Genomic DNA, 27,762 nt, shown 5'->3' on the forward strand with positions numbered 1-27,762 from the left:
AAATAAGAGTATTTAAAAATATATATATATATATATATATATATATATATTATAACATTTCAAATTACAATATAATAACAACATAAAAACACAGGACATCACTACACGTATATTTTCTCTGAAGAAACATAAAATAACATTAAGGGGTTTCAGTTGTACAAAGCTATGACAGAGTTGTAAGCATACAGTGTTTTTGTTGTTGTTATTGACACATTTTAGAGATCTTATAAAATATTGGATTTCAAGTAAAAATGTATTGCATTTGGGGACAAAATTGTCGGCAAAAGATGAGTCCTCTGTCCAGCTCTATGAAAGCTGCGTCACTCCCCAAGCAGGAAGTGGGATATTGGGAAAGCCGGAAGAGAGCTCGCCAAAAGGAATATTCTATCACACCCCGAGGACTGTCAAGAGGTGCATTATTTTCACATCTGAAATATATTTTTGATAGCAGGGAGTTTTCATAAAAGTAAGTGATTGAGATAAACATATACGCGCTCGAGCTCTTTGCAGGATGGAATGCAGGATGAATTTAAAAAAACAGTTCGAGCTTGACTAGTGCCTGTGGCTAAGTCATTTTCGAGACAAGCCACAGCTAGCTAACTGGAACAGGAAATACTATTACTATTTTATGTTTAGTAACTATAATCTAGCTACGATGTGCTTCACTTGTGTCATTTTCTAATAGAAATATCTCGTTCCCTGTACCGTCTTTTCTGATTACACTGTTAAACTACTGCAAATTAAAATATGTCGCAAGGTTTGGTAAAGATCAGCAATCAAGTAAATGCTAATAATGTAGCTACTTTACAAGCTATGTCCATGTTATTTGTTTGTAATCTCTCACATGTGCCTTTGACAAGGCAGCACATTTGAATGGCTGTTGCTGCTGCATTGTCCCTGTACAGTTGTCCAGTCCAGCTACAGAACGCGGAAATACTAGTTAACTACATTATGAATACACAGCTGCCTGATTATTTATTTTTGTATCTTTCTTCTAGCTAACCAATTGTCTTGCATTTGTATCATGGACGTAGCTTTTCGAACTAAACGCCCAATCTACAGTCATGGCCAAAAGTTTTGAGAATGAGACAAATATTAATTTCCAAAGTTTGCTGCCTCAGTGTCTTTAGATATTTTTGTCAGATGTTACTATGGAATACTGAAGTATAATTACAAGCATTTCATAAGTGTCAAAGGCTTTTATTGATAATGACATGAAGTTGATGCAAAGAGTCAATATTTGTGTTGACCCTTCTTTTTCAAGACCTCTGCTATCCACCCTGGCATGCTGTCAATTAACTTCTGGGCCACATCCTGACTGATGGCAGCCCATTCTTGCATAATCAATGCTTGGAGTTTGTGGGTTTTTGTTTGTCCACCCGTCTCTTGAGGATTGACCACAAGTTCTCAATGGGATTAAGGTCTGGGGAGTTTCCTGGCAAAGGACCCAAAATATTGATGTTTTGTTCCCCGAGCCATTTAGTTATCACTTTTGCCTTATGGCAAGGTGCTCCATCATGCTGGAAAAGGCATTGTTCGTCACCAAACTGTTCCTGGATGGTTGGGAGAAGTTGCTCTCGGAGGATGTGTTGGTACCATTCTTTATTCATGGCTGTGTTCTTAGGTAAAATTGTGAGTGAGCCCACTCCCTTGGCTGAGAAGCAACCCCACACATGAATGGTCTCAGGATGCTTTACTGTTGGCATGACACAGGACTGATGGTAGCGCTCACTTTGTCTTCTCCGGACAAGCTTTTTCCCGGATGCCCCAAACAATCGGAAAGGGGATTCAGAGAAAATGACTTTACCCCAGTCCTCAGCAGTCCAATCCCTGTACCTTTTGCAGAATATCAGTCTGTCCCTGATGTTTTTCCTGGAGAGAAGTGGCTTCTTTGCTGCCCTTCTTGACACCAGGCCATCCTCCAAAAGTCTTCGCCTCACTGCGTGCAGATGCACTCACACCTGCCTGCTGCCATTCCTGAGCAAGCTCTGTACTGGTGATGCCCCGATCCCGCAGCTGAATCAACTTTAGGAGACGGTCCTGGCGCTTGCTGGACTTTCTTGGGCGCCCTGAAGCCTTCTTCACAACAATTGAACCGCTCTCCTTGAAGTTCTTGATGATCTGATAAATGGTTGATTTAGGTGCAATCTAACTGGCAGCAATATCCTTGCCTGTGAAGCCCTTTTTGTGCAAAGCAATGATGACGGCATGTGTTTCCTTGCAGGTAACCATGGTTGACAGAGGAAGAACAATGATTCCAAGCACCACCCTCGTTTTGAAGCTTCCAGTCTGTTATTCGAACTCAATCAGCATGAGAGAGTGATCTCCAGCCTTGTCCTCGTCAACAATCACACCTGTGTTAACGAGAGAATCACTGACATGGCGTCAGCTGGTCCTTTTGTGGCAGGGTTGACATGCAGTGGAAATGTTTTAGGTGGATTCAGTTCATTTGCATGGCAAAGAGGGACTTTGCAATTAATTGCAATTCATCTGATCACTCTTCATAACATTCTGGAGTATATGCAAATTGCCATCATACAAACTGAGGCAGCAGACTTTGAAAATTAATATTTGTGTCATTCTCAACTTTTGGCCACGACTGTACGTGTGTGGTGGTGCTGACAGCCTTCAATACTATTACTACTCATCATCAGTGTGCAATACAAGAAGGGACTTTTGTAATAGCTAGAATAGATTGGTTAGCTGACATCACGAAAACAATGCGCACGTTTCAATGGGTCCGAAATCCGCAAATAGTTTTGATGCTGGAAGGACAGATCGCCAACAAGAAACTGCCATGTGGGGAATCCTAAGTGGCTCGTTTCAGCTAGTTTCATATTGTCCTCGACTTGATACCATGTCTTGTTTTGAGGTATTTGGACGGATTTCACATCAGTACAATGGCTAAAATTCGCTACCTAGCTAACCAACAACTGTAACGATGTATGTGAGAAACAAGTGTTCATTGTGCAATGTATTTATGTTTTCAACTAACATTGGAGACGATATCATTTACATGTTGTCAACATTCTAAGCCAACCCCGTCTGTTTTGCCCCATAGTTGTGCACACGTCGGTTTTGTAGCTAAAACAACTAACCCGTCTATGGCCACACCCCTTTCTTATTTTATACGTTTTTTTTAAGGGGCTTTGCTATATATGGGGTGTGGTATGTCACAACTGTGGCAGACGGAAGACCATCATTATGTTGTTACAGAGAGAGTCCCATGTTGTAACGGGGTGCATCCTCCCTCCTTTTTCCCTCTCGGAATGAATGGAGCCACATCGTGTACTACCAGCTCATTGAACACAGATCATTGAACACAGTCTTGTGCTGAGTTAGGTCTTAGTTAAAAGTGGCCCTTCTCGCTGAGACTTGGGTGCTGGATTTTGGCCAAAGGCAACCTCAAAAAAGCCCCATCCCAGCATTTGAAAAACGTCTTACTGGTTGATGATTATTATTAGGTTATTCAATTGTCTGCTGATGTTTTATGACATTCAGATGGGTTTCAGGTCCTATCAAATTCATAGGAAGATTAGAATATCGATATACCAACAAAATGTTAGAAACTAACAGCTCACAGGAAAGTTGGGGCGATCATTTCCAGCTGTCACATTATCGGACATAAGTAGCTAAGTGTGTGTATGTTTGAGCGTGCGAGCCAGTATAACCAGTGTATTCTCCCCAGATGTGGAAGGCAGCAGCAGGTCAGTCCGTCACCGTGGCAGTGGATGACGGAGGTGACGACTGGGAGACAGACCCAGACTTTGAGGTAAATCAACCATGGTAATGAAGTCCGGTTTCAGTCCAGAGCAACGGATTTTTTTTCACCTGTTTCTGCTATTTTATTAACACCTCACCATCTCCTCTCCTTACCCTGTGCCCACTAAATCTCTTTCTTTGACTATTCCTCCTCTTCTCCATATTCCTCTGCCTCCCCTCTTTCCCCATTATACCTTTCTCTTTCCCTCCCTCTTTCCTCTCCTTCCCGGTGACCCCTTGCTCCTTGTTTCCGTGCTAACAGAATGACGTTTCAGAGAAGGAGCAGCGGTGGGGGGCCAAGACGGTGGAAGGCTCCGGTCACCAGGAACACATTAAGTGAGTACTACTGCTGCCTTCATCATCCTTATCATCAACAACAGTTTTCATAATCAGCTTCAGTACCATTTCAAACATGATCATTTCAACTTCATTGTAATCATGATCTTCACATTGTCTACCTGTCGATGATTTTTCATCTTTGGTCATTTCATTATTCAGTTAACCTTAAAAAAAGTTTTTTTTTAGGATGGTCAGTAAACCACAGTGGAGCCCACAGTCATTTTTACCCCATTATTTCTCTCCTTCCTCCCCATCTTTTCCCTCCTACCCCCTCTCCAGTATCCACAAGCTGCGTGAGAACGTGTCGTCGGAGCACAGTGACCTTAGGCAGAAGGAGCAGGCCGCCATGCCCAAAGCCTCGGACGGCTATGGGGGCAAGTTTGGGGTGCAGCAGGACCGCATGGACAAGGTGAATGGTGACCATAGTAATGAATTACTAGAACGGAAAATGCCCCTCAGATCACAGCAATTTGATTATATTTTTATTTTGGTGACCACATCTGTAGAAAAGCTTCTTATCCAATGATTCAAAGCCCAGGACCAACAGCTGATCACTATTACAATAGGCTCCAGAGGGAGCGTGGGAACATTATTTTGGAATGGAATTAATTTAACCTGATTGGCATAACATTGGCAATTGCATTTGTCTTCTACTGATATGTTAACATTTACAAACACACACACACAGAAATGTTGCTGTGCGTTGACTGTGATTTGTGGCAAAAGCAGCTGAGCTAATCATTGCTGTTTGAGTCTTGTTATCCACAATGCTCTAGCCCTCTCTAACTATCTCTCTCTCTCTGTTTGTGTGCACTGTTTTACTGTTTGTGTGTGCGTATATATATATATATATATATATATATATATATATATATATATATATATATATGTATATGTGTGTGTGTGTGTGTGTGTGTGTGTGTGTGTGTGTGTGTGTGTGTGTGTGAGTGAACAGGGTGTGACGGTGAGCAGGCAGGGGGCCATTTGACCCCCCCCCCCCCCCCCCCCTCTCTCTCACTCTGCCTGCACACTGGTCAGTGTGTTGTGAATGTTATGACCCATCACTGTTTACCCCACTCTGTGTCTGTGTGTGACTCAGCTGTCAACACCTGATCAAACTACTGCATACCCAGCAGTCAGCCTCACACTGTTTGCATTTATTCACCCCTCTCTCCCTCTGTCCATCTCTCTTTCTCAAGTCTGCGGTGGGCCATGAGTACCAGAGTAAGCTGTCCAAGCACTGCTCTCAGACAGACACATCCAAAGGCTTCGGGGGGAAGTTTGGAGTACAGGGCGACCGCGTCGACAAGGTACGCTCATCACAGTCACATTGGGTTCTCATGGTCAGGTCACATGGTCAGGAAAAAAACTCCTGACCCAACTCATCACCACACAGCGATTTTAGGTCTGAATGCTAACTTAACAATAATACAATTTGAGTTAGTGCCCATCTCTCAAGTTATGTCATTTAGATGAGAATACTTGAATAGCATGAAAAGATACTGTATGATGGTGCTGAGTAATGCTGCATTCTCCTTTGGCTGATTACTTTGTTAACTTCAACATGGAGATCTCTCCCTTTTCAGTCCGCCGTCGGGTTTGACTATGCCGGGAAGACTGAGAAACACGCGTCGCAGAAAGGTGATTTTACACGGTCTGTTAAAACGGGCAAACAACACAAGTTGAACAGGTCAATGTTTTATAACTCTGGGTAGAAGTTGCACAATTAGCTCTGATCTAAGATCAGCTCACGATCCTTAGTCCCCACAAGTCCTAACCGTATCCATCCGGGGGTAAAAGGCCAAACTGACCTGAGCATTCTGAGTACAACCTAGTTGTTTAGACACTTCACATAGTTCAGAACTGTCTGCTCTGTAAACCATCTGGATGTAATAGTATCTGGCCCAGCCAGACCTTTATGGTATAAGGATGGGTGTGAGTGGCATCCGATGCTGTGTGAGTGAGTATGCTGTTGGCTCTCAGTGCTCCCCACTCCAGCTGCACTCCTGTGATTCCATGCTGTGACCACTATTGTTCCTCACCCCCCTTTAGTTGATAGCGCTATGTGCTCAATTCCAAATGAACCCCTACCTCCTACTGCCTAAGACACTTGATCTAAAATGACTACATAAGTGTAAGCAAGATGACGACAGCTCCACCTTGCCCTCTGATAGGCTTTACCCATATTGCTCACACCTATTCTATTAAACACTCTGATTCTGAATTTTACACCAGACCTACTGTACATGAAGTGCCTAGATGGTATGGACTAGGGGTTGATTTTGGATTGCGCATTCATCACTGCAGCCACCTATCCCTGCTTCTTTCTTGACCTTTGACCCCTCCCCTTGCTTTGATGTGCAGACTACTCCACAGGGTTTGGGGGGAAATATGGGGTGCAGGCAGACCGCGTGGACAAGACTGCAATGGGCTTTGAATACCAGGGCAAAACAGAGAAACACGACTCCCAGAAAGGTTTGTGTAGCGAGTAATACACACACCATTTGTGCATGGACACACCCACACATAACTTTTGCCATTTTGTGCACGAATGTAAGTTCCAGAAAGGTTTGTGTAGCATAAAAGGAGTACACACACACGCACTGAGGGCAAAGCAGGGAAATGCAGTCTGTCCTGGTGTCTCGCACACACACACACACACACACACACACACACACACACACACACCACACACACACACACACACACACACACACTGTTTATAAAGGCAAAACCTGCTACAGAGGATGTATCATTGCCTTGCTGTACCCCCCCTACCCACGCAAACACCCGCCCACGCTCTGTGTGTTTGTGTGCAGGTCAAGGCCAGGCACGTTGATGACTGAGCTTTTTACTCCTTGGTTACATTATTTTACAGCGGTGGTCAGCAACCCTGGTCCTGGAGAGCTACATGGTCGTTCCAACAATTCAGTGTGTTTTTGATTTCACCTCATTTTAACATTGTCATAAAAAAACACACGTTAAACTTAATAACAAATACGTTTTCCCATCTCAAGAGGTTACATAAAAAAATGACTATATTAAGTGTCAAATAAAGTAGCAGGGTTGACCGCAACAGGGTTGACCGCAACATGGAAGCTTATGTGCAACGGAGAGGGGAAATTGAATGCAAGCTTCACCAAAATAAATGACATTGTTAAAAGATTTCTGGCCTGTCTGTGTAACAGGGTTGACGTGACTATTGGATGTTTAGTGTTCCTTTTAAAAAAATGAATAGTTTCACCATATTAAAACGAGAGTTCTCTTCACGGAATGGCGTTAACCTTAAAATGAGGGACAGGCGTACAGTACCAGTCAAAAGTTGGGACACACCTATTCATTCCAGAGTTTTTCTTAATTTTTACTATTTTCTACATTGTAGAATAATACATCAAAACTAGGAAATAACACATGGAATCATGTAGTAACCAAGAAACTATTAAGCAAATCAAAATGTAATTTCAAATTTGCGATTATTAAAAGTAGCCACCGTTTGCCTTGACAGCTTTGCACACTCTTGGCGTTCTCTCACAACCAGCTTCATGAGGAATGCTTTTCCAACATTCTTGAAGGAGTTCTCACATGCTGAGCACTTGATGGCTGCTTTTCCTTCACTCTGCGGTCCAACTCATCCCAAACCATCTCAATTGCGTGGAGGTCGGGTGATTGTGGAGGCCAGGTCATCTGATGCAGCACTCCATAACTCTCCTTGGTCAAATAGCCCTTACAAATCAAATCAAAGTTTATTTGTCACGCGTGTCAAATACAACAGATGTAGACCGTACAGTGAAATGCTTACTTACAGGCTCTAACCAATAGTGCGAAAAATAAGGTGTGTGTGTGTGTGTGTCGGTAAGTAAAGAAATAAAACAACAGTAAAAGGACATTTGAAAATAACAGTAGCAAGGCTACATACCAACACCGGTTAGTCAGGCTTATTGAGGTAGTATGTACATGTAGGTATGGTTAAAGTAACTATGCATATATGATGAACAGAGAGTAGCGGTAGCGTAAAAAGAGGGGTTGGCGGGTGGTGGGACACAATGCAGATAGCCCGGTTAGCCAATGTGCGGGAGCACTGGTTGGTCGGGCTAATTGAGGTATTATGTACATGAATGTATAGTTAAAGTGACTATGCATATATGATGAACAGAGAGTAGCATCAGCGTAAAAGAGGGGTGGGGGGTGGCACACAATGCAAATAGTCCGGGTAACCATTTGGTTACCTGTTCAGGAATCTTAAGGCTTGGGGGTAAAAACTGTTGAAGCCTTTTTGTCCTAGACTTGGCACTCCGGTACTGCTTGCCATGCGGTAGTAGAGAGAACAGTCTATGACTGGGGTGGCTGGGGTCTTTGACAATTTTTAGGGCCTTCCTCTGACACTGCCTGGCGTAGAGGTCCTGGATGGCAGGCAGCTTTGCCTCAGTGATGTACTGGGCCGTACGCACTACCCTCTGAAGTGCCTTGCGGTCGGAGGCCGAGCAATTGCCGTACCAGGCAGTGATGCAACCGGTCAGGATGCTCTCGATGTTGCAGCTGTAGAACCTTTTGAGGATCTCAGGACCCATGCCAAATCTTGGTGTGTTTGGGTTCATTGTCCTGTTGAAAAACAAATGATAGTCCCACTAAGCTCAAACCAGATGGGATGGCGTATTGCTACAGAATGCTGTGGTAGCCATGCTGGTTAAGTGTGCCATCTAAATATTCTAAACAAATCACAGACCGTGTCACCAGCAAAGCACCATCACACCACCTCCTTCATGCTTCACGGTGGGAATTACACATGCGGAGGTCATCCGTTCACCTACTCTGCATCTTACAAAGACACGGCGGTTGGAACCAAAAATCTCAAATTTCGACTCATCTTCTAAAGGACCAATTTCCACCGGTCTAATGTCCATTGCTCGTGTTTCTTGGGCCAATCAAGTCTATTCTTATTTTTGGTGTTCTTTAGTAGTGGTTTCTTTGCAGCAAGGCTGGTAACTCTAATGAACTTATCCTCTGCAGCAGAGGTAACTCTGGGTCTTTCTTTCCTGTGGTGGTCCTCATGAGAGCCAGTTTCATCATAGCGCTTTATGGTTTTTGCAACTGCGCTTGAGGAAACTTTCCAAGTTCTTTGAAGAATCTGAAATATAAAATATATTTTGATTTAACACTTTTTTGGTTAGTACATGATTCCATTTGTGTTATTTCATAGTTTTGATGTCTTCACTATTATTCTACAATGTAGAAAATAAGGAAAAGCCCTGGAATGATTAGGTGTGTCCAAACTTTTGACTGGTACTGTACATTTAATGACTAATCACATGAAATAAATTATCTTCAGAAATTACTTTGTCAAAGCAACAAAATGACGAGGACTACAGTGATGGTGAAACTTTGGTACATTTTTATTTTAAGTGGGTTTAAATCTTCCTAGAAGTGACAGGGTTGACGGTGGGACATATCAAAAGTCTGAATTTGGCGCTTTTGCAAGCCTTTATTCATATCAAAAAATGTATTAATTGAAGCCTTTATTAAAGTATTAATTTAATTGTCCATGTGGTCTATTTTAAAGGGCACTTCATTTAATATAACAGGCTTTTAAAATTCAATATTTGTGCACAATATCTACTTAATAGGCACTTATTTTGTGGAAAAACCTGACAGGGTGTGCAGGCTTTAGTTTCCGGCCCCATTTAGTGCTGGGCTGGAACAAATACCTGCACATCCTGTAGTTCTCTCAACCAGGGTTGAAGCCCACTGGTTTACAGTGTTGCAGTGTTCTTGCTAAACATTAGGCTGCCAAATTCATGGCTTTGTTGTGCTTTAGCTTGATCAGCTGCCTTGCAGTTCCAGCTAAACATGGTTTTTGGACTGTATGTCAGTGATAACACTTGCCTGTGTATATAGGATATAGAATGGGTATCCAGATGATACCTTGACTGAACTCTGAATTGTCTGCCTTGGGGTAAGCCCAACTATTTTTTTCCCCCCTATGATTAACTATATCTGCTATTTTCCCAAACATTTTCCCGGGTATCAACAGATTACACCAAAGGTTTTGGCGGGAAGTTCGGAGTGGAGACGGACAAGGTGGACAAGAGTGCCTTGGGCTTTGAGTACCAGGGCAAAACAGAGAAGCACGAGTCTCAGAAAGGTGTGTCCTCCTTTGTCACGCATATACTAGGCTTGGGCGGTATCCAGTTTGTCATATATTGTGCCATACCAGGATATTCAGTAATACCAGCACTGAACACAAGGAGCACTGTTTTCAAACCCCACTGATACTCTGTAATCCGAAAGGTTAGAAATGCTAACAAGTACATGTAAAATCCCATAGAGAATGCTAACTAAATGCTAACAAGCACATTGCGAACTTTGACCTAAACTATACAAGTGACAAAAAAATGCTACTCAGTTTGCTGCACCCACAAAACAAATATTAGACAGCAGGGCTCTTGATCCAGGTGGTGATTCTCTGCTGTTACCAAGTGACTGCTTGATTTTGGAATAAGTTAGCCAGATAGCTAAATTATCACTTTCAATGCACAACTGCAGAGCATTTAGCATATTTTAGAGAGTTAACTTAATAGTTATCAAAATTTCTAGCTGGCAAACATTTAGTTATGAATTCCATACTGTAATTAGATCACCTGGAGCATGCTGCACAACAGTGAGTGACTCACAAGGCGCCGATCTCGTTGTTCTGTGCTTGTAAACAAACACCACGTGACTTCGGGACTACTGGTAAGCTTCATAATGAAAGATTGTGACAGGTGAAATGAAGAATGTGATCAATCAAATGGATTTATAAAGCCCCAAATATTCATATTTATTAAAGCACAAATAGATTCAATGATATTGAAAAATCATCCTGTACCTCCCGAAGCCTTAAGCACACACACATACACACTTTATTTTCTATTGTGCCTGTGTAACAAGTGGGATGAGGCAAGACAGTGTGGGGTCATAGATATCTGACAAGTATGTACTACGCCCCCTTCAGCTCTGATCAGACTTGTTTCCCTCTCTCCTACAGTGCCCCAAATATCCTAATAGCTAAATAGTTCTGCTTGTAGGATCTTGTTTTCAAGCTCTCCCGAAGGCCTGGAAACATGTTGCCTTATCATTAGCTTTTCCTCCCTGATTACGCAATCCCAGGCTGAAGGTATCAGCTGGTATCAGAGGGAGGGACAGGTGACCTTCCATTGTTACCCAAACTGCACCAAGGCAGTATTTACAGCCCAGGTGTTGAGATGGTGGCTCTGACATGTGTCCCAGAGTGCCTCCACAGTAGCCATTTTGTAGTGTAGAATTGTATCATATATGTTATCCGGTATTGTACTGTATGACAATCAGCCATTGGAATTATCCAATTTGGGCCTACCTACGTTGCGCTTTAGTATCCATGCTAATATTCTCTGTGCCCTTGACAGATTACGTGAAGGGCTTTGGTGGCAAGTTTGGTGTGCAGACGGACAGACAGGACAAGTCAGCCGTGGGATGGGACCACCAGGAGAAACTGCAGCTCCACGAGTCGCAGAAAGGTACCCGTGTTTGACCTGTCATTACATGCATTTTATTCCACCTAGCCTTAGTAGCAGGAAAACACACAGAGGAATTGTGTTCACATCCTAACCCACCCAACACTCACTTTTTACTATGGTGGTCATTTTGTGGTTTTACTATTGAGTCAATGAGGTTAAAGTACTTCCTTTGTCTGGTGGCATGGCATCTGCCACAGGATTATAATAGAGGAAGTGAGAACAGATAGAGCTAGACATAAGGAGGACTGATCAGTCCAGCACTCAGGCTGGATTTACTGGATGTGCAAAGCACCTTGGTTCTTTTGGTTTAAGTTGACAAAGTTTTTCATTTGCTGTGTGTATTATATACTGTAATTCTATATGTTTCTATTCTGTATGTGTGTGCTTTTATATACTGTATGTAGTAATGCAGTATCGCTATGTGTGTGTGCGCATACGTCTTTGTGTGTGTATGTGTGTTAGGCCTGGACCCGTGTACTTGTTTGTCTGTTTGTGCCTTTGTGTGTGTATATATGTGTGTGTGTGTGTGTGTGTATATATATATATATGTATGTGTGTGTGTGTGTATATATATATGTATGTGTGTGTGTGTGTATATATATATATGTGTGTGTGTGTGTGTATGTATGTATGTATGTATGTATGTATGTATGTATGTATGTATGTATGTATGTATGTATGTATGTATGTATGTATGTATGTATGTATGTATGTATGTATATGAGTTTAAATGTATTTGGCTAAGATGTACGTCAACTTCCTACTTCAACTGTGTGTGTGAGATATATATATATAAAAACTGAGTTTAAATATATTTGGCTAAGATGTACGTAAACTTCCTACTTCAACTGTGTGTGTGAGATATATATAAAAACTGAGTTTAAATATATATATATATATATATATATATATATATATATATGATATATATATAATCTCACACACACAGTTGAAGTTGACGTACATCTTAGCCAAATATATTTAAACTCAGTTTTTATATACATCTCACACACACAGTTGAAGTAGGAAGTTGACGTACATCTTAGCCAAATATATTTAAACTCAGTTTTTATATACATCTCACACACACAGTTGAAGTAGGAAGTTGACGTACATCTTAGCCAAATATATTTAAACTCAGTTTTTATATACATCTCACACACACAGTTGAAGTAGGAAGTTGACGTACATCTTAGCCAAATATATTTAAACTCAGTTTTTATATATATCTCACACACACAGTTGACGTACATCTTAGCCAAATATATTTAAACTCAGTTTTTATATACATCTCACACACACAGTTGAAGTAGGAAGTTGACGTACATCTTAGCCAAATATATTTAAACTCAGTTTTTATATACATCTCACACACACAGTTGAAGTAGGAAGTTGACGTACATCTTAGCCAAATATATTTAAACTCAGTTTTTATATATATCTCACACACACAGTTGACGTACATCTTAGCCAAATATATTTAAACTCAGTTTTTATATACATCTCACACACACAGTTGAAGTAGGAAGTTGACGTACATCTTAGCCAAATACATTTAAACTCAGTTTTTCACAATTCCTGACATTTAATCCTGGTAAAAATTCCCTGTTTTAGGTCAGTTAGGATCACCACTTTATTTTAAGAATGTGAAATGTCAGAATAAAAGTAGAGAGAACTATTTATTTCAGATTTTATTTCTTTCATCACATTCCCAGTGGGTCAGAAGTTTACATACACTCAATTGGTATTTGGTAGCATTGCCTTTAAATTGTTTAACTTGGGTCAAATGTTTCGGGTAGCCTTCCACAAGCTTCCCACAATAAGTTGGGTGATTTTTGGCCCACTCTTTCTGACAGAGCTGGTGTAACTGAGTCAGGTTTGTAGGCCTCTTTGCTCGCACACGCTTTTTCAGTTCTGCCCACAAATGTTCTATTGGATTGAGGTCAGAGCTTTGTGATGGCCACTCCAATACCTTGACTTTGTTGTCCTTAAGCCATTTTGCCACAGCTTTGGAAGTATGCTTGGGGTTATTGTCCATTTGGAAGACCGATTTGCGACCAAGCTTTAACTTCCTGTCTGATGTCTTGATGTTGCTTAAATATATCCACATAATTTTCCTTTCCTCATGATGCCATCTATTTTGTGAAGTGCACCAGTCCCTCCTGCAGCAAAGCACCACCTCAACATGATGCTGTCACCCCTGTGCTTCACGGTTGGGATGGTGTTCTTCAGCTTGCAATCCTCCCCCTTTTTCCTCCAAACAACGATGGTCATTATGGCCAAATAGTTCTATTTTTGTTTCAACAGACCAGAGGACATTTCACCAAAAAGTAAGATCTCTGTCCCCATGTGCAGTTGCAAAACGTAGTCTGGCTTTTTTATGGCGGTTTTGGAGCAGTGGCTTCTTCCTTGCTGAGCGGCCTTTCAGGTTATGTTGATATAGGACTTGTTTTTCTGTGGATATAGATACTTTTATACCTGTTTTCTCCAGCATCTTCACAAGGTCCTTTGCTGTTGTTCTGGGATTGATTTGCACTTTTCGCACCAAAGTATGTTCATCTCTATCCTATGTTACAGAACGCGTCTCCTTCCTGAGTGGTATGACGACTGCGTGGTCCCATGGTGTTTATACTTGTGTACCATTGTTTGTACAGATGAACGTGGTACCTTCAGGCGTTTGGAAACTGCTCCCAAGGATGAACCAGACATGTGGAGGGCCACATTTTTGTTTTCTGAGGTCTTGGCTGATTTATTTAGATTTTCCCATGATGTCAAGCAAAGAGGCACTGAGTTTGAAGGTAGGCCTTGAAATACATCCACAGGTGCACCTCCAATTGACCCAAATGATGTCAATTAGCCCATCAGAAGCTTCTAAAACCATGACATAATTTTCTGGAATTTTCCAAGCTGTTTAAAGGCACAGTCAACTTAGTGTATGTAAACTTCTAACCCACTGGAATTGTGATGCAGTCAATTATAAGTGAAATAATCTGTCTGTAAACAATTGTTGGATAAATGACTTGTGTCATGCACAAAGTAGATGTCCTAACTGACTTGCCAAAACTATAGTTTGTTAACAAGAAATTTGTGGAGTGGTTGACAAATGAGTTTTAATGACTCCAACCTAAGTGTATGTAAACTTCCGACTTCAACTGTGTGTGTGTGTATATGTGTATATATATATATTTTGATTTTTGAATTTTTTTTATTTCACCTTTATTTAATCAGGTAGGCCATTTACAACTGCGACCTGGCCAAGATAAAGCAAAGCAGTGCGACACAAACAACAGAGTTAAACATGGAATAAACAAACGTACAGTAAATAACACAATAGAAAAAGTCTATATACAGTGTGTGCAAATGGTGTGAGGAGGTTAGGCAATAAATAAGCCATAGTAGCGAAGTAATTACAACTTAGCAAATTAACACTGGAGTGAAAGATGTGCAAGTAGAAATACTGGTGTGCAAAAAAGTAAATTAAAACAATATGGGGATGAGGTAGGTAGATTGGATGGGCTATTTACAGATGGGCTGTGTGCAGCGATCGGTAAGCTGCTCAGATAGCTGATGCTTAAAGTTAGTGAGGGAGATATAAGTCTCCAACTTCAGTGATTTTTGCAATTCATTCCAGTCATTGGCAGCAGAGAACTGGAAGGAAATGCAGCCAAAGGAGGTGTTGGCTTTGGGGTTGACCAGTGAGATATACCTGCTGGAGCGCGTGCTACGTGTGGGTGTTGTTATGGTGACCAGTGAGCTGAGATAAGGTGGAGCTTTACCTAGCAAAGACTTATAGATGACCTGGAGCCAGTGGGTCTGGCGACGAATATGTAGCAAGGGCCAGCCAACGAGAGCATATAGGTCGCAGTGGTGGGTGGTATATGGGGCTTTGGTGACCAAACGGATGGCACTGTGATAGACTGCATCCAGTTTGCTGAGTAGAGTGTTGGAGGCTATTTTGTAAATTACATCGCCGAAGTCGAGGATCGGTAGGATGGTCAGTTTTATGAGGGTATGTTTGGCAGCGTGAGGGAAGGATGCTTTGTTGCAAAATAGGAAGCCGACTCTAGATTTCATTTTGGATTGGAGGTGTTTAATATGAGTCTGGAAGGAGAGTTTACAGTCTAGCCAGACTCCTAGGTATTTGTAGTTGTCCACATATTCTAAGTCAGAACCGTCCAGAGTAGTGATGCTGGTCGGGCGGGCAGGTGCGGGCAGCGATCAGTTGAAAAGCATGCATTTAGTTTTACTAGCATTTAAGAGCAGTTGGAGGCCCCGGAAGGAGTGTTGTATGGCATTGAAGCTCGTTTGGAGGTTTAAGTGTCCAAAGAAGGGCCATATGTATACAGAATGGTGTCGTCTGCGTAAGAGGTGGATCAGGGAGTCACCAGCAGCAAGAGTGACATCGTTGATATATACAGAGAAAAGAGTCGGCCCGAGATTTGAACTCTGTGGTACCCCCATAGAGACTGCCAGAGGTCCAGACAACAGGCCCTCTGATTTGACACACTGAACTCTGAGAAGTAGTTGGTGAACCAGGCGAGGCAGTCATTTGAGAAGCCAAGGTTGTTGAGTCTGCCGATTTTAAGAATGCGGTGATTGACAGAATCGAAAGCCTTGGTCAGGTCGATGAAGATTGATGGTGGTTATGATGACGTTTAGGCATAAAGCAATCACAGGTGTTGATTGGGAGAGCTAGCTAAGACAACGGGTAAGACAACAACAGCTAATCAGTTAAGACAGCAACAACAGGTAAAATGGCGATGAATGGGCAGAGGGTCAGTTAACTACACACAGGGCCTGAGTTCGAGGCTGGGGCCGACAGATAAACAAAATGGAGTACCGTGATTAATGAACAGTCCAGCAGGCATCATCTATGTAGCCAAATGATCATAGGGTCCAGTGAACAGCAATAGACGAAACAGGGAAGCCGCTAGGTAGTCGTTACTACACTAGCAAGCAGGAGACACAGCGTTAAAAAATAAAGTTAGCAGGCCGGGTCTAGTAGATGCGTCTGCTCCGACGTCCAGTTGAGGGCAAAGCGGATGAAATTATGTCGGCAGACCAGTCGTGATAGAACGGCGGGGCTCCGTGTTGACAAAAGGTCCAGGCCAGTTGGCAAAAGAGCTATTGTAGCTGGAGTAATTTCGTTTGCTAGCCGGGAGATGGGACAAGGGCGTTAGCAGCTAGCTAGCAGCGATGATCCGATGCAAATGTCCTGAGCTTACGGCAAGAATCCGGTGGTGTCGTGGATTCTAGTCATGTTAGTGAGGAGTCCGAGAGGCATCAGCTGTGTAGCCGAGTGATCATAGGGTCCACTGAGCAGGCCGGGAGATGGGCCTGGCTCAAGGCTAGCTTCGGGGCTGGGCCGCTCGGTGGCAGCTAGCTAGCTGCGATGATCTGGAGTAATGGTCCAGGGCTTACGGCAGGAATCCGGTGTTGTCGTGGAGAAAAACAGTCCGGTATGCTCAGATTGGCAGGCTGGCAAGTATTATCCAGGCTAAAAGCGGCTGGTGTCTGTGCTAAAGGTAAAGGCCGCTAACAATGTCTAAATAGCTAGTTGCTAATTAGCTGGTTAGCTTCTGATGGCTAGCTTCTGATGGATGTTCTGGCTATAAGGTCTTAAAATAGCAGATCCGTATCACATTGGGTGAGGCGGGTTGCCGGAAGGTATATTTTAATTATAAAAAATGGAAAAAGAGATTTTTATATATATTATAGAAATTATAGGCAATTAGCAAGACACCCCCAATAAAGGAGTGGTTCTGCAGGTGGGGACCACAGACCACTTCTCAGTTCCTATGCTTCCTGGCTGATGTTTTGGTCACTTTTGAATGCTGGCGGTGCTTTCACTCTAGTGGTAGCATGAGACGGAGTCTACAACCCACACAAGTGGCTCAGGTAGTGCAGCTCATCCAGGATGGCACATCAATGCGAGCTGTGGCAAGAAGGTTTGCTGTGTCTGTCAGCGTAGTGTCCAGAGCATGGAGGCGCTACCAGGAGACAGGCCAGTACATCAGGAGACGTGGAGGAGGCCGTAGGAGGGCAACAACCCAGCAGCAGGACCGCTACCTCCGCCTTTGTGCAAGGAGGAGCAGGAGGAGCACTGCCAGAGCCCTGCAAAATGACCTCCAGCAGGCCACAAATGTGCATGTGTCTGCTCAAACGGTCAGAAACAGACTCCATGAGGGTGGTATGAGGGCCCGACGTCCACAGGTGGGGGTTGTGCTTACAGCCCAACACCGTGCAGGACGTTTGGCATTTGCCAGAGAACGCCAAGATTGGCAAATTCGCCACTGGCGCCCTGTGCTCTTCACAGATGAAAGCAGGTTCACACTGAGCACGTGATAGACGTGACAGAGTCTGGAGACGCCGTGGAGAACGTTCTGCTGCCTGCAACATCCTCCAGCATGACCGGTTTGGCGGTGGGTCAGTCATGGTGTGGGGTGGCATTTCTTTGGGTGGCCGCACAGCCCACCATGTGCTCGCCAGAGGTAGCCTGACTGCCATTAGGTACCGAGATGAGATCCTCAGACCCCTTGTGAGACCATATGCTGGTGCGGTTGGCCCTGGGTTCCTCCTAATGCAAGACAATGCTAGACCTCATGTGGCTGGAGTGTGTCAGCAGTTCCTGCAAGAGGAAGGCATTGATGCTATGGACTGGCCCGCCCGTTCCCCAGACCTGAATCCAATTGAGCACATCTGGGACATCATGTCTCGCTCCATCCACCAATGCCACGTTGCACCACAGACTGTCCAGGAGTTGGCGGATGCTTTAGTCCAGGTCTGGGAGGAGATCCCTCAGGAGACCATCCTCCACCTCATCAGGAGCATGCCCAGGCGTTGTAGGGAGGTCATACAGGCACGTGGAGGCCACACACACTACTGAGCCTCATTTTGACTTGTTTTAAGGACATTACATCAATGTTGGATCAGCCTGTAGTGTGGTTTTACACTTTAATTTTGAGTGTGACTCCAAATCCAGACCTCCATGGGTTGATGAATTGGATTTCCATTGACTATTTTTGTGATTTTGTTGTCAACACATTCAACTATGTAAAGAAAAAAGTATTTAATAAGATTATTTCTTTCATTCAGATCTAGGATGTGTTGTTTAAGTGTTCCCTTCATTTTTTTGAGCAGTATGTATGTGTGTGTGTGTGTGTGTGTGTGTGGTGTGTGTGTGTGTATATATTTGTCTGTGTGTATCTATCTATATATGTATATCTATAGATGTAGATATGAAGAAAATATGTATGTATATATATATTTGTGTGTATATCTGTCTGTGTGTGTGTATCTATCTGTGTATGTGTATATATAGTTTGTATGTCTCTATATGTTTTGTATTGTTTCAGACTATAAGCGTGGGTTCGGAGGGCAGTATGGGGTAGAGGTGGAGAAGCAAGACCAATGTGCCCTGGGTTATGAGCACAAGGAGAGGCTGGCCAAGCACGAGTCTCAGCAAGGCACAGAACACACCATCCCTCGTTTTCTTTCCAAAGTTTATTCTCCTTCCTTTTGCCCTAGCACTGTTTTGGAATGTCTAAAGCGCCTTTGCCCTTTACCCATCTTAGTCCCCCTTCAAAACATCACCCCTACTGTGCAAACCTACCCCCAGGACTGGAAGATATTGACACAAAATAAATTAATCACCAATCGCAATAATATACAGTACCAGTTTGGACCTTCTCGTTCCAGGGTTTTTCTTAATTTTTACTATTTTCTACATTGTAGAATAATAGTGAAGACATCAAAACTATGAAATGACACATATGGAATCATGTAGTAACCAAAAAACTGTTAAACAAATAAATATATTTTATATTTGAGATTCTTCAAAGTAGCCACCCTTTGCCTTGACAGCTTTGCACACTCTTGGCATTCTCTCAACCAGCATCATGAGGTAGTCACCTGGAATGCATTTTAATTAAGAGGTGTTCCTTGTTAAAAGTTAATTTGTGGATTTTTTTCTTAATGCTTTTGAGCCAATCAGTTGTGTTGTAACAAGGTAGGGGTGATATACAGAAGATTGCCATATTTGGTAAAAGACCAAGTCCATATTATGGCAAGAATAGCTCAAATAAGCAAAGAGAAACGACAGTCCATCATTACTTTAAGACATGAAGGTCAGTCAATGCCCAACATTTCAAGAACTTTGAAAGTGTCTTCAAGTGCAGTCGCAAAAACCATCAAGCTCTTTGATGAACTGACTCTCATGAGGACCGCCACAGGAAATGAAGACCCAGAGTTACCACTGCTGCAGAGGATAAGTTCATTAGAGTTACCTATCTCCGGAATGGCAGCCCAAATAAATGCTTCACAGAGTTCAAGTAACAGACACATCTCAATATCAACTGTTCAGAGGAGACTGCGTGAATCAGGCCTTCATGGTCGAATTGCTGCAAATAAACCACTACTAAAGGACACCAATAATAAGAAGAGACTTGCTTGTGCCAAGAAACACGAGCAAAGGGAAATCTGTCCTTTGGTCTGAGTCCAAATTTTAGATTTTTGGTTCCAACCGCCGTGTCTTTGTGAGACGCAGCGTAGGTGAACGGATGATCTCCATATGTGGTTCCCACCGTGAAGCATGGAGGAGGAGGAGGAGGTGTGGTGGTGCTTTGCTGGGTGCTTTGCTGGTGACAGTGTCTGTGATTTTAGAATTCAAGACATTCTGCAGCAATATGCCATCCCATCTGGTTGTGCTTAGTGGGACTATTATTTGTTTTTCAGCAGGACAATGACCGAACACACCTCCAAGCTGTGCAAGGGCTATTTGACCAAGAAAGAGAGCAATGGAGTGCTGCATCAGATGACCTGGCCTCAACAATCGCCCGACCTCAACCCAATTGAGATGGTTTGGGATGGGTTGGACCGTGGAGGAAGGAAAATCAGCCAACAAGTGCTCAGCATATGTGGGAACTCCTTCACAAGCATTTCGCTACACATGTGGTTAGCAGATGTTATTGCGAGTATGTGACCAATAACATTTGATTTTGATTTGAAGTTTGTTGGAAAAGCATTCCTTATGAAGTTGGTTGAGAGAATGCGAAGGGTGAAAAGCTGTTTTCTATTTTTCATAGTTTTGACGTCTTCACTATTATTCTACAATGTAGAACATTTTTAAAATGTAATAAAACCCTTGAATGATTGTCAACTTTTTTCACTGGTACTGTACATAGACAGGCAGACATACATATACACATAAATACATATACACGTGCATAGTTAAACACACACACTACTTGACCTAAAGTATGAGGACACCTTCTTGCCGAAATATCAATTTTCCAAAATCATGGGCATTAATATGGAGTTGGTCCCCCCCACTTGCTGCTACATCAGCCTCTACACTTCTGGGAAGGCTTTCCACAATATGTTGGAACATTGCTGCTGGGATTTGCTTCCGTTTTGCCACGAGCATTATCTAGGTCAGGCACTAATGTTGGGTGATTAGGCCTGGTTTGCAGTCGGCATTCCAATTCATCCCAAAAGTGTTCAATGGGGCTGAGGTCAGGGCTCTGTGCAGGCCAGTCAAGTTCTTCCACACCGATCTCGACAAACCATTTCTGAATGGACCTCGTTTTGTGCACGGGGGCATTGTCATGCTGGAACTGCCATGGACCTTCCCCAAATTGTTGCCGCAAAGTTGAAGCACAGAATTGTCTAGAATGTAATTTGTATGCTGTACCGTTAAGATTTCCCTTCACAGGGGCCTAGCCCGAACCATGAAAAACAGCCCCAGACCATTATTCCTTCTCCACCAAACGTTACAGTTGGCACTATGCGTTGGGGCTTGTAACGTTCTCCTGGCATCCGCCAAACCCAGATTCATCTCTCGTACTGCCAGATGGTGAAGCGTGATTCATCACTCCAGAGAACGTGTTTCCACTGATCCCCAATCCAATGACGGCGAGCCCTACACCACTCCAGCCGATGGTTGGCCTTTGCGCATGGTGATTTTAGGCTTGTGTGGGCTGCTCGGCCATGAAAACCCATTTCATGAAGCTCCAGATGAACAGTTCTTATGCTGATGTTGCTTCCAGAGGCAGTTTGGAACTTTGTAGTTAGTGTTGCAGCTAAGGACAGATGGTTTTTATGTACTATACGCTACAGCACTCGGCGGTCCCTTTCTGTGAGCTTGTGTGGCCTACCACTTTGCAGCTGAGCTTTGTTGCTCCTAGACGTTTCAACTTCACAATAACAGCACTTACAGTTGACCGGGGCAGCTATAGCAGGGCAAAAATTTGACGAACTGACTTGTTGGGAAGGTGGCATCCTATGACTGTGCCACGTTGAAAGTCACTGAGCTCTTCAGTAAGACCATTCTGTGGTCAATATTTGCTATGGAGATTGCATGACTGTGCTTGATTTTATACACTTGTCAGCAATGAGTGTGGCTGAAATAGCTGAATCAACTAATTTGAAGGGATGTCCACATACTTTTGTATGTCTATAGATAGAACATAATCTTGTAGGATCCTAGGATATAATTAGTATTATAAATGCATATAAATACATTCCTATTGTATGGTAACATAACCCCTATTCAGAAATTTTAACATAAACCCAAGTAGGCAACAATGGCTACAGATTTTGGCAGAAGAGAGGTAGTGTGAATATTGTGGAATACTGACAACTGGCAAAATACTAATCAGTGCACTATTTCGCGATACCAACAAATACACAATGTATTGCCCGGCCCTACCCTTCCTCCATTCTAAGCTTCTTTTTTTTTCATTTTATTTGATCCCCTTTTCACAGGTCTGCATGCCATGCGCTTCATTCCTTTTTTACTTTATCCCTTTTCTTAAATTTAAGCGATGGTTCCCTAAAAAAAAAAAAAGTTCACCTGTAAAGTGATCTATCACTTGAATCTGTGAATAAAAGGCACACTATTTATTCTCCGCTGTTTACAGACTACTCCCATGGGTTTGGAGGGAAGTTTGGCATCCAGAAGGACAGAATGGATAAGGTACGTTGTCTCTATACCTAATATCTGAAGACAGGGGATTTCTCATCTATTGTGTGTAGTTACTCTCCTCCCTCTCGTTTGAATGGCAGAGTGCAGGTAACTTTGAAGATGTGGAGAAACCAAGACCTGCCTACCAGAGGACCAAGCCTGTGGAAACTGGTAAGTAACCACAAAATCAGCGTGTGTGTGTGTAAATGCGTGATATGTTTGTCAAGATCATTGCAGAATAGGAACTTGAACCACTGGTTTGATTATGATCTGCCCTCCCTGTGTCATCCCTCCCTAGCCGGGAGCAGCACGGGCAGCATCAAGGCCCGCTTCGAGAACATCGCCAAGCAGAATGAGGAGGAGGACAAGAAGCGGGCGGAGGAGGAGAGAACCCGCCGCCAGGCCAAGGAGAAGCAGGAGCAAGCGGAAGCGCGGCGCAAGATAGAGGAGACAGCTAAGGCTAAGCCTGCCTCCCCGGCTTCTGAGACCATCCCTACCATTAGCCCTACCCCTCCTGCCAAGCAAGCCTCACCTTCGTGTGTACCTGCAGCCGCCGACCCAGTCCACCAGGTGAATGACAACCGGTTCCACCAATCACTGCACTCCCACAAATGCCTGTTTGCTTAACATGCCAACATGCACATCACTTTTTTGCTAGGAGTTAGTTTGCTGAGTAAAATATGGATGAGTACATCCTTCAAAATTGGATGACTCAGTCCTTCTTGCAGTTAAGTGACATTGGCGTGAACAAGGATGGTCTGATTTTTTTCCCCCAATGCTGCAGTCCTCTTCTCGCTTTTACTTTGTGACTTTGACTTTCCTTCCTTCCTTACCATGCTTTCTGTGATATTTCATAGAGGAAGAAAAATAAGGTAAAGTCCCAAAAATAGAAAAACTCATAGTTAAGGAGGAATTTGAATTGACCCAGGGGTTAGGAGCTGTTATCTGACTGTGTCTCTGCTGGCTGTGTCAGGACTCTGGTGTGTACGAGGATCCTACAGCAGCGGAGAATGGGGAAGAGCTGTATGAGGCGGAGCCCATCTCCCGGCCCTCTGCCGAGCAGACGTATGAGGAGCCTCCAGCCCAGGAGGAGGCACTCTACCAGAGTCCTGACGAGACAGGAGGTGAGAGAATGAGTGTGAACGAGAGGGGAGGAGTAGGACATGCCATATGCTGAGTCACTGTGAACTCCATTTCTAACTTGGCTGTTTCTCGTTAAAAAAAAATATGTCCCCTCCATTGTAATGGTCTGAAAGAACTGACCAGGTGAAAGCCAGCCTAATGATGAGCTTCTTTTTTCACCTGTCAAGTCTTTCCAATCACTGCAAATTAAGGGGAGATGATGAGAAAAGGACATAATTTTAAGCGATTGAGCCATTGGGAGAATCTTGATTGGATTCGCTCAGTTCCTTGCGTCCTCTCCTCGATTACCTTTGACCTGAGGGGAAGAGAGGAAACGTGGTAAGAAATGCATGAAATGACTCTCCTTCTACAGTAGTGCGTATTCAGGCAAATTACATTTACAGAGGAGGAATCCCAAAATATGTGTAAGGTAGTAAAAACAGGAGAGCTAGTGCCAGACATTTTATTGACAAAAAGATTACTACAGTATTTTTTTTATGGTGTGCATTCGTTCATCCTACGTGAAAACAACAGCTGATTCAAAGAGGGTGTGGCGCATTACAACACTTGTCCCGATAGGATTCACTTAAGTATCCTCGGCTGCAAAATGCTATCAAGGAGAGGCGCATACTCCTCTGTTCAACTATTAATGAATTGACACTCCTACATATGGCGACCACTTATCGGTTTCCGGGTCATGAGGGAGAGGAGGACGGAGGAGTCAAGGAGAGGACCACATTTTTCCCAATTGACAATCTCCCCTTGTGTTTTGTCTTTTCCCTGCAGACGCCCAGACATATGAGTACGGTGAGGACTTGGGGTTAACCGCAGTGGCCCTGTATGACTACCAAGCAGGTGAGTGGAGGCAAGCCCTCTATTGTCTATACTTTGATCATCACATCTATCAAAGCTCTAATTTTTAAAATCAATATCTCATAATTACCCCAAAAATACAATAATTTGGACACATTCATGATATACACAAACCCTTTTGACATTCTTTATAATATGAGGGCAATGGAATGTAAAGTCAACTGATATGGAATGTCTGCCTTCCAGCTGGTGATGACGAGATCTCCTTCGACCCTGATGACATCATCACTAACATTGAGATGATTGACGAGGGCTGGTGGAGGGGTGTGTGCCGGGGTGCCTACGGCCTCTTCCCAGCCAATTACGTTGAGGTTCGGCAATGAGCCCGTATACTACACCAAACAGTCTCTCTCCCCATCCCTCCATCTCTTCTGATTCTTCTCTTTTTCTCGCGCTCTGTCATTCTGTTGATCACGGTGCTTCTTTCAAGTGTGCTCGACATTCTCAGGTCTTTCAGCTGTCCCTGTCTTTCTCCTTTCTCTCGCTCCTCTCCTTGGGAGGAGGCTTCAGCCTGATAAAGGACTCAGAATAAAAGAAGATTCACGGACAAACACTCACCCTGGCTCTGCTACGCAATCGAGAGAGATAACGAGAGTGAGCGGGTGAGCCCTGCTATGACAGAAAGGCCTTTCATGGTAAAGCAAGTCATCAGAAAAACACTACTCCCATTATAATGGCTAGTTATATTCTTGATTTTCTATAAGATGCCAGGCACTCTTGCTGCTTTGCCCCACTTGCACCAGTTAGTTCATTTACTTTAAATTTACTTTGACATGTATTCAAACTTCCACGGTATCGATTGAGACCTGGCTGCTACAGTATCACTCGCAGTATAGATATTAACATCACCAAAGATGGAGATCACAGAGATGACGTAGAAATTAACCCCATGCTTTATGTGCATATAGTGATGTTGTGGTCCTCTTTTTAAGAATGCTTAAAGTAACTTTTAGACCAAGTTTGGAACTAGCATGATGACAGAACACTGGAAATGTATTATGTTTTGATAAAAAAATGGCACTTCTAGAAGTGGTTTGACGATGATTGGTGTGCTAGCACTTTGGTTCAGTTTGGTAATAGTACAGACCAGTAGTGAATTGATTGGTGTGTAACTGAATTTGTGTAGCTGGTTCGGAGAGAACTCTGAGCTGCGGTGATTTCTTTCTCTTTGGAACACTGTTGTTTGCTTTAGTCAGCGGAGATCAGATAACACTAAGAAACCGACTAGGGATGTTTTTGAGGATGTGTTATTGAAAACAGTAAGTTTGCTTAGGGTTACCCACATTTTTGGTGTAACGCCTGCATTTGCTTAATCAAGGGGCAAATACGATCAACGTAGATGTTGTGAACCTCTGTTGCTGCTTCTAGTCTCCTCCTTTTCTCATTGTCATGAAAGAAGACACCAGAAATCAGTAGAAGAAAATAAATAATGTAGCTGTCTTTCTTTTTAATCACCCGCCCATAGTCCTGCGGTAGATCATGTCAGATAGGATGCTGAAAGTAAATGATGTACAGAAACAAACATGTTTTTATGATGCTCTGGGAAATATATTGAGTAGAAAAATAATCTGTATTTCAAATCCCTGCCCTCGCTGCGTGTTCGATGTAGACAAGACCTGTATATTTTGTCACAGGTGTGATGTTACGCTGCCTGTGACAGGAGTCTGTCATGTGTTCTATGTCATGTCTGTAGTGTGTTCATGTACTGTATGTGGGACTTGGTATATTATTATGTCTGGGGCCACATTGACATCCGTATCATGACCAACATGTACTGTTGACTGAGTGACTGCAGAGTGATATTTATCTATAGGTGGCTATAAGTACTAAAATAATACTCAGTAACAATATTGAGCTATAAGGGGGATTTTGACTGTGATTGTTTCTAAAACGCAGAGTGTCATCGGTTAAAATAATCAATCTCACCCCAACGTCACGGCGATCTAATGCAGTAGTGTAGCTTCAGTAGGTGTGTGAGTGAGTGGGGATGGGATCTCATCAAATAAATTCTTTGGGGTTTTATAATAATAAAGTGACCTTTATATTTGTTTCTTTTTATCTGTACTTCTGCTTGCTCAAGTCACCACATTACCTGCTTGTTCTTTTTTTTGTAAGTAAATAGTTTAAATAAACAATGTATGGATAGTATTTTGGTTACTTCGCTTCGTCTTTACATCTGCTATCTACATCCTGAAATGAACAGCTTCTGTATAACACATCCTCAACCTTATGAAGGTGCATAATGGGCTTTGCAGGCATGGTTCCCTTGCGCGCGCTGAATAAATGTAATTCAACCACTGAAAGCCTCCCACTTGTGGAGTTTTCATTCAATAGGGTTTTCAGTACATTTATCTTAAGCCATTCCTTTATATATAGTGTACCTTTTTTTTATTTTATTTTTTTCGAATTTTGGCAGCAGACTCAATGGAATATATCGAGAGAATGGGTTTAGAATATTAGGGGTCAATGAATGAAATCCATCTGAATTTATGCATATTTGTCTCTTCCAGCACCAATTGGTAGATTTCAAAATACTCTGATCTTGTATATTTATTTAGGGTTAGGAAAGTATTCATGAATCATAAAGGTTTTGAGAGCCTTTTATGCATGAAAGAGAAGTGGTTTGATTTTTTTCTGAAAATTACATTCAGTTCTTTGACCCATGGTGATGTTGGAAGATTGGTGTACATACAGTTGAAGTCAGAAGTTTAGACACTTAGGTTGGAGTCATTAAAACTCGTTTTTCAACCACTCCACAAATTTCTTGTTAACAAACTATAGTTTTGGCAAGTTGGTTAGGACATCTACTTTGTGCATGACACAAGTAATTTTCCCAACAATTGTTTAGACAGATTATTTCACTTGTAATTCACTGTATCACAATTCCAGTAGGTCAGAAGTTTACATACACTAAGTTGACTATGCCTTTAAACAGCTTGGAAAATTCCAGAAAATGATATCATGGCTTTAGAAGCTTCTAATAGGGTAATTGGCATCATTTGAGTCAATTGGAGGTGTACCTGTGGATGTATTTCAAGGACTACCTTCAAACTCAGTGCCTCTTTGCTTGACATCATGGGAAAATCTAAATAAATCAGCCAAGACCTCAGGAAAAAGTCTGTTTCATCCTTGGGAGCAGTTTCCAAACGCCTCAAGGTACCACGTTCATCAAGC

The 27,762-nt window shown here is 42.7% G+C and overlaps 1 protein-coding gene across 5 annotated transcripts; it reads left to right on the forward strand.

Annotated features, from left to right (window-relative positions):
- Positions 1 to 327: 327 nt before the first annotated feature.
- LOC106587066 (src substrate cortactin) lies at positions 328 to 26,736 on the forward strand. Of its 5 annotated transcripts, none has more exons than XM_082969344.1 (16): positions 328 to 411; positions 3,689 to 3,772; positions 4,025 to 4,098; positions 4,381 to 4,510; positions 5,301 to 5,411; positions 5,688 to 5,742; positions 6,466 to 6,576; positions 10,130 to 10,240; positions 11,520 to 11,630; positions 18,986 to 19,096; positions 22,550 to 22,605; positions 22,695 to 22,764; positions 22,892 to 23,163; positions 23,567 to 23,717; positions 24,502 to 24,570; positions 24,775 to 26,736. In XM_082969344.1, the coding sequence occupies exons 2-16, from the start codon at positions 3,689 to 3,691 to the stop codon at positions 24,909 to 24,911; spliced, it is 1,653 nt and encodes a 550-aa protein (XP_082825470.1). In that variant the 5' UTR covers positions 328 to 411; the 3' UTR covers positions 24,912 to 26,736. The 5 variants fall into 5 exon arrangements, with proteins under 5 accessions (XP_082825470.1, XP_014030443.1, XP_082825471.1 ...); XM_014174968.3 differs by having other exon boundaries at positions 330 to 466; XM_082969345.1 differs by lacking the exon at positions 18,986 to 19,096 and having other exon boundaries at positions 330 to 466.
- Positions 26,737 to 27,762: the final 1,026 nt, after the last annotated feature.

Source organism: Salmo salar, chromosome 26 (assembly GCF_965601325.2).
Source record: "Salmo salar chromosome 26, fSalSal1, whole genome shotgun sequence".
In the NCBI taxonomy this organism is placed as follows: Eukaryota; Metazoa; Chordata; class Actinopteri; order Salmoniformes; family Salmonidae; genus Salmo; species Salmo salar.

Excerpts from the sequence above, each read along its gene's own strand:
- LOC106587066 (XM_082969344.1), top strand. The coding sequence starts at position 3,689 with ATGTGGAAGGCAGCAGCAGGTCAGTCCGTCACCGTGGCAGTGGATGAC. Across the intron at positions 5,412-5,687 it reads AGGGCGACCGCGTCGACAAG|TCCGCCGTCGGGTTTGACTA; the intron begins GTACGCTCATCA and ends CTCCCTTTTCAG. Across the intron at positions 11,631-18,985 it reads GCTCCACGAGTCGCAGAAAG|ACTATAAGCGTGGGTTCGGA; the intron begins GTACCCGTGTTT and ends GTATTGTTTCAG.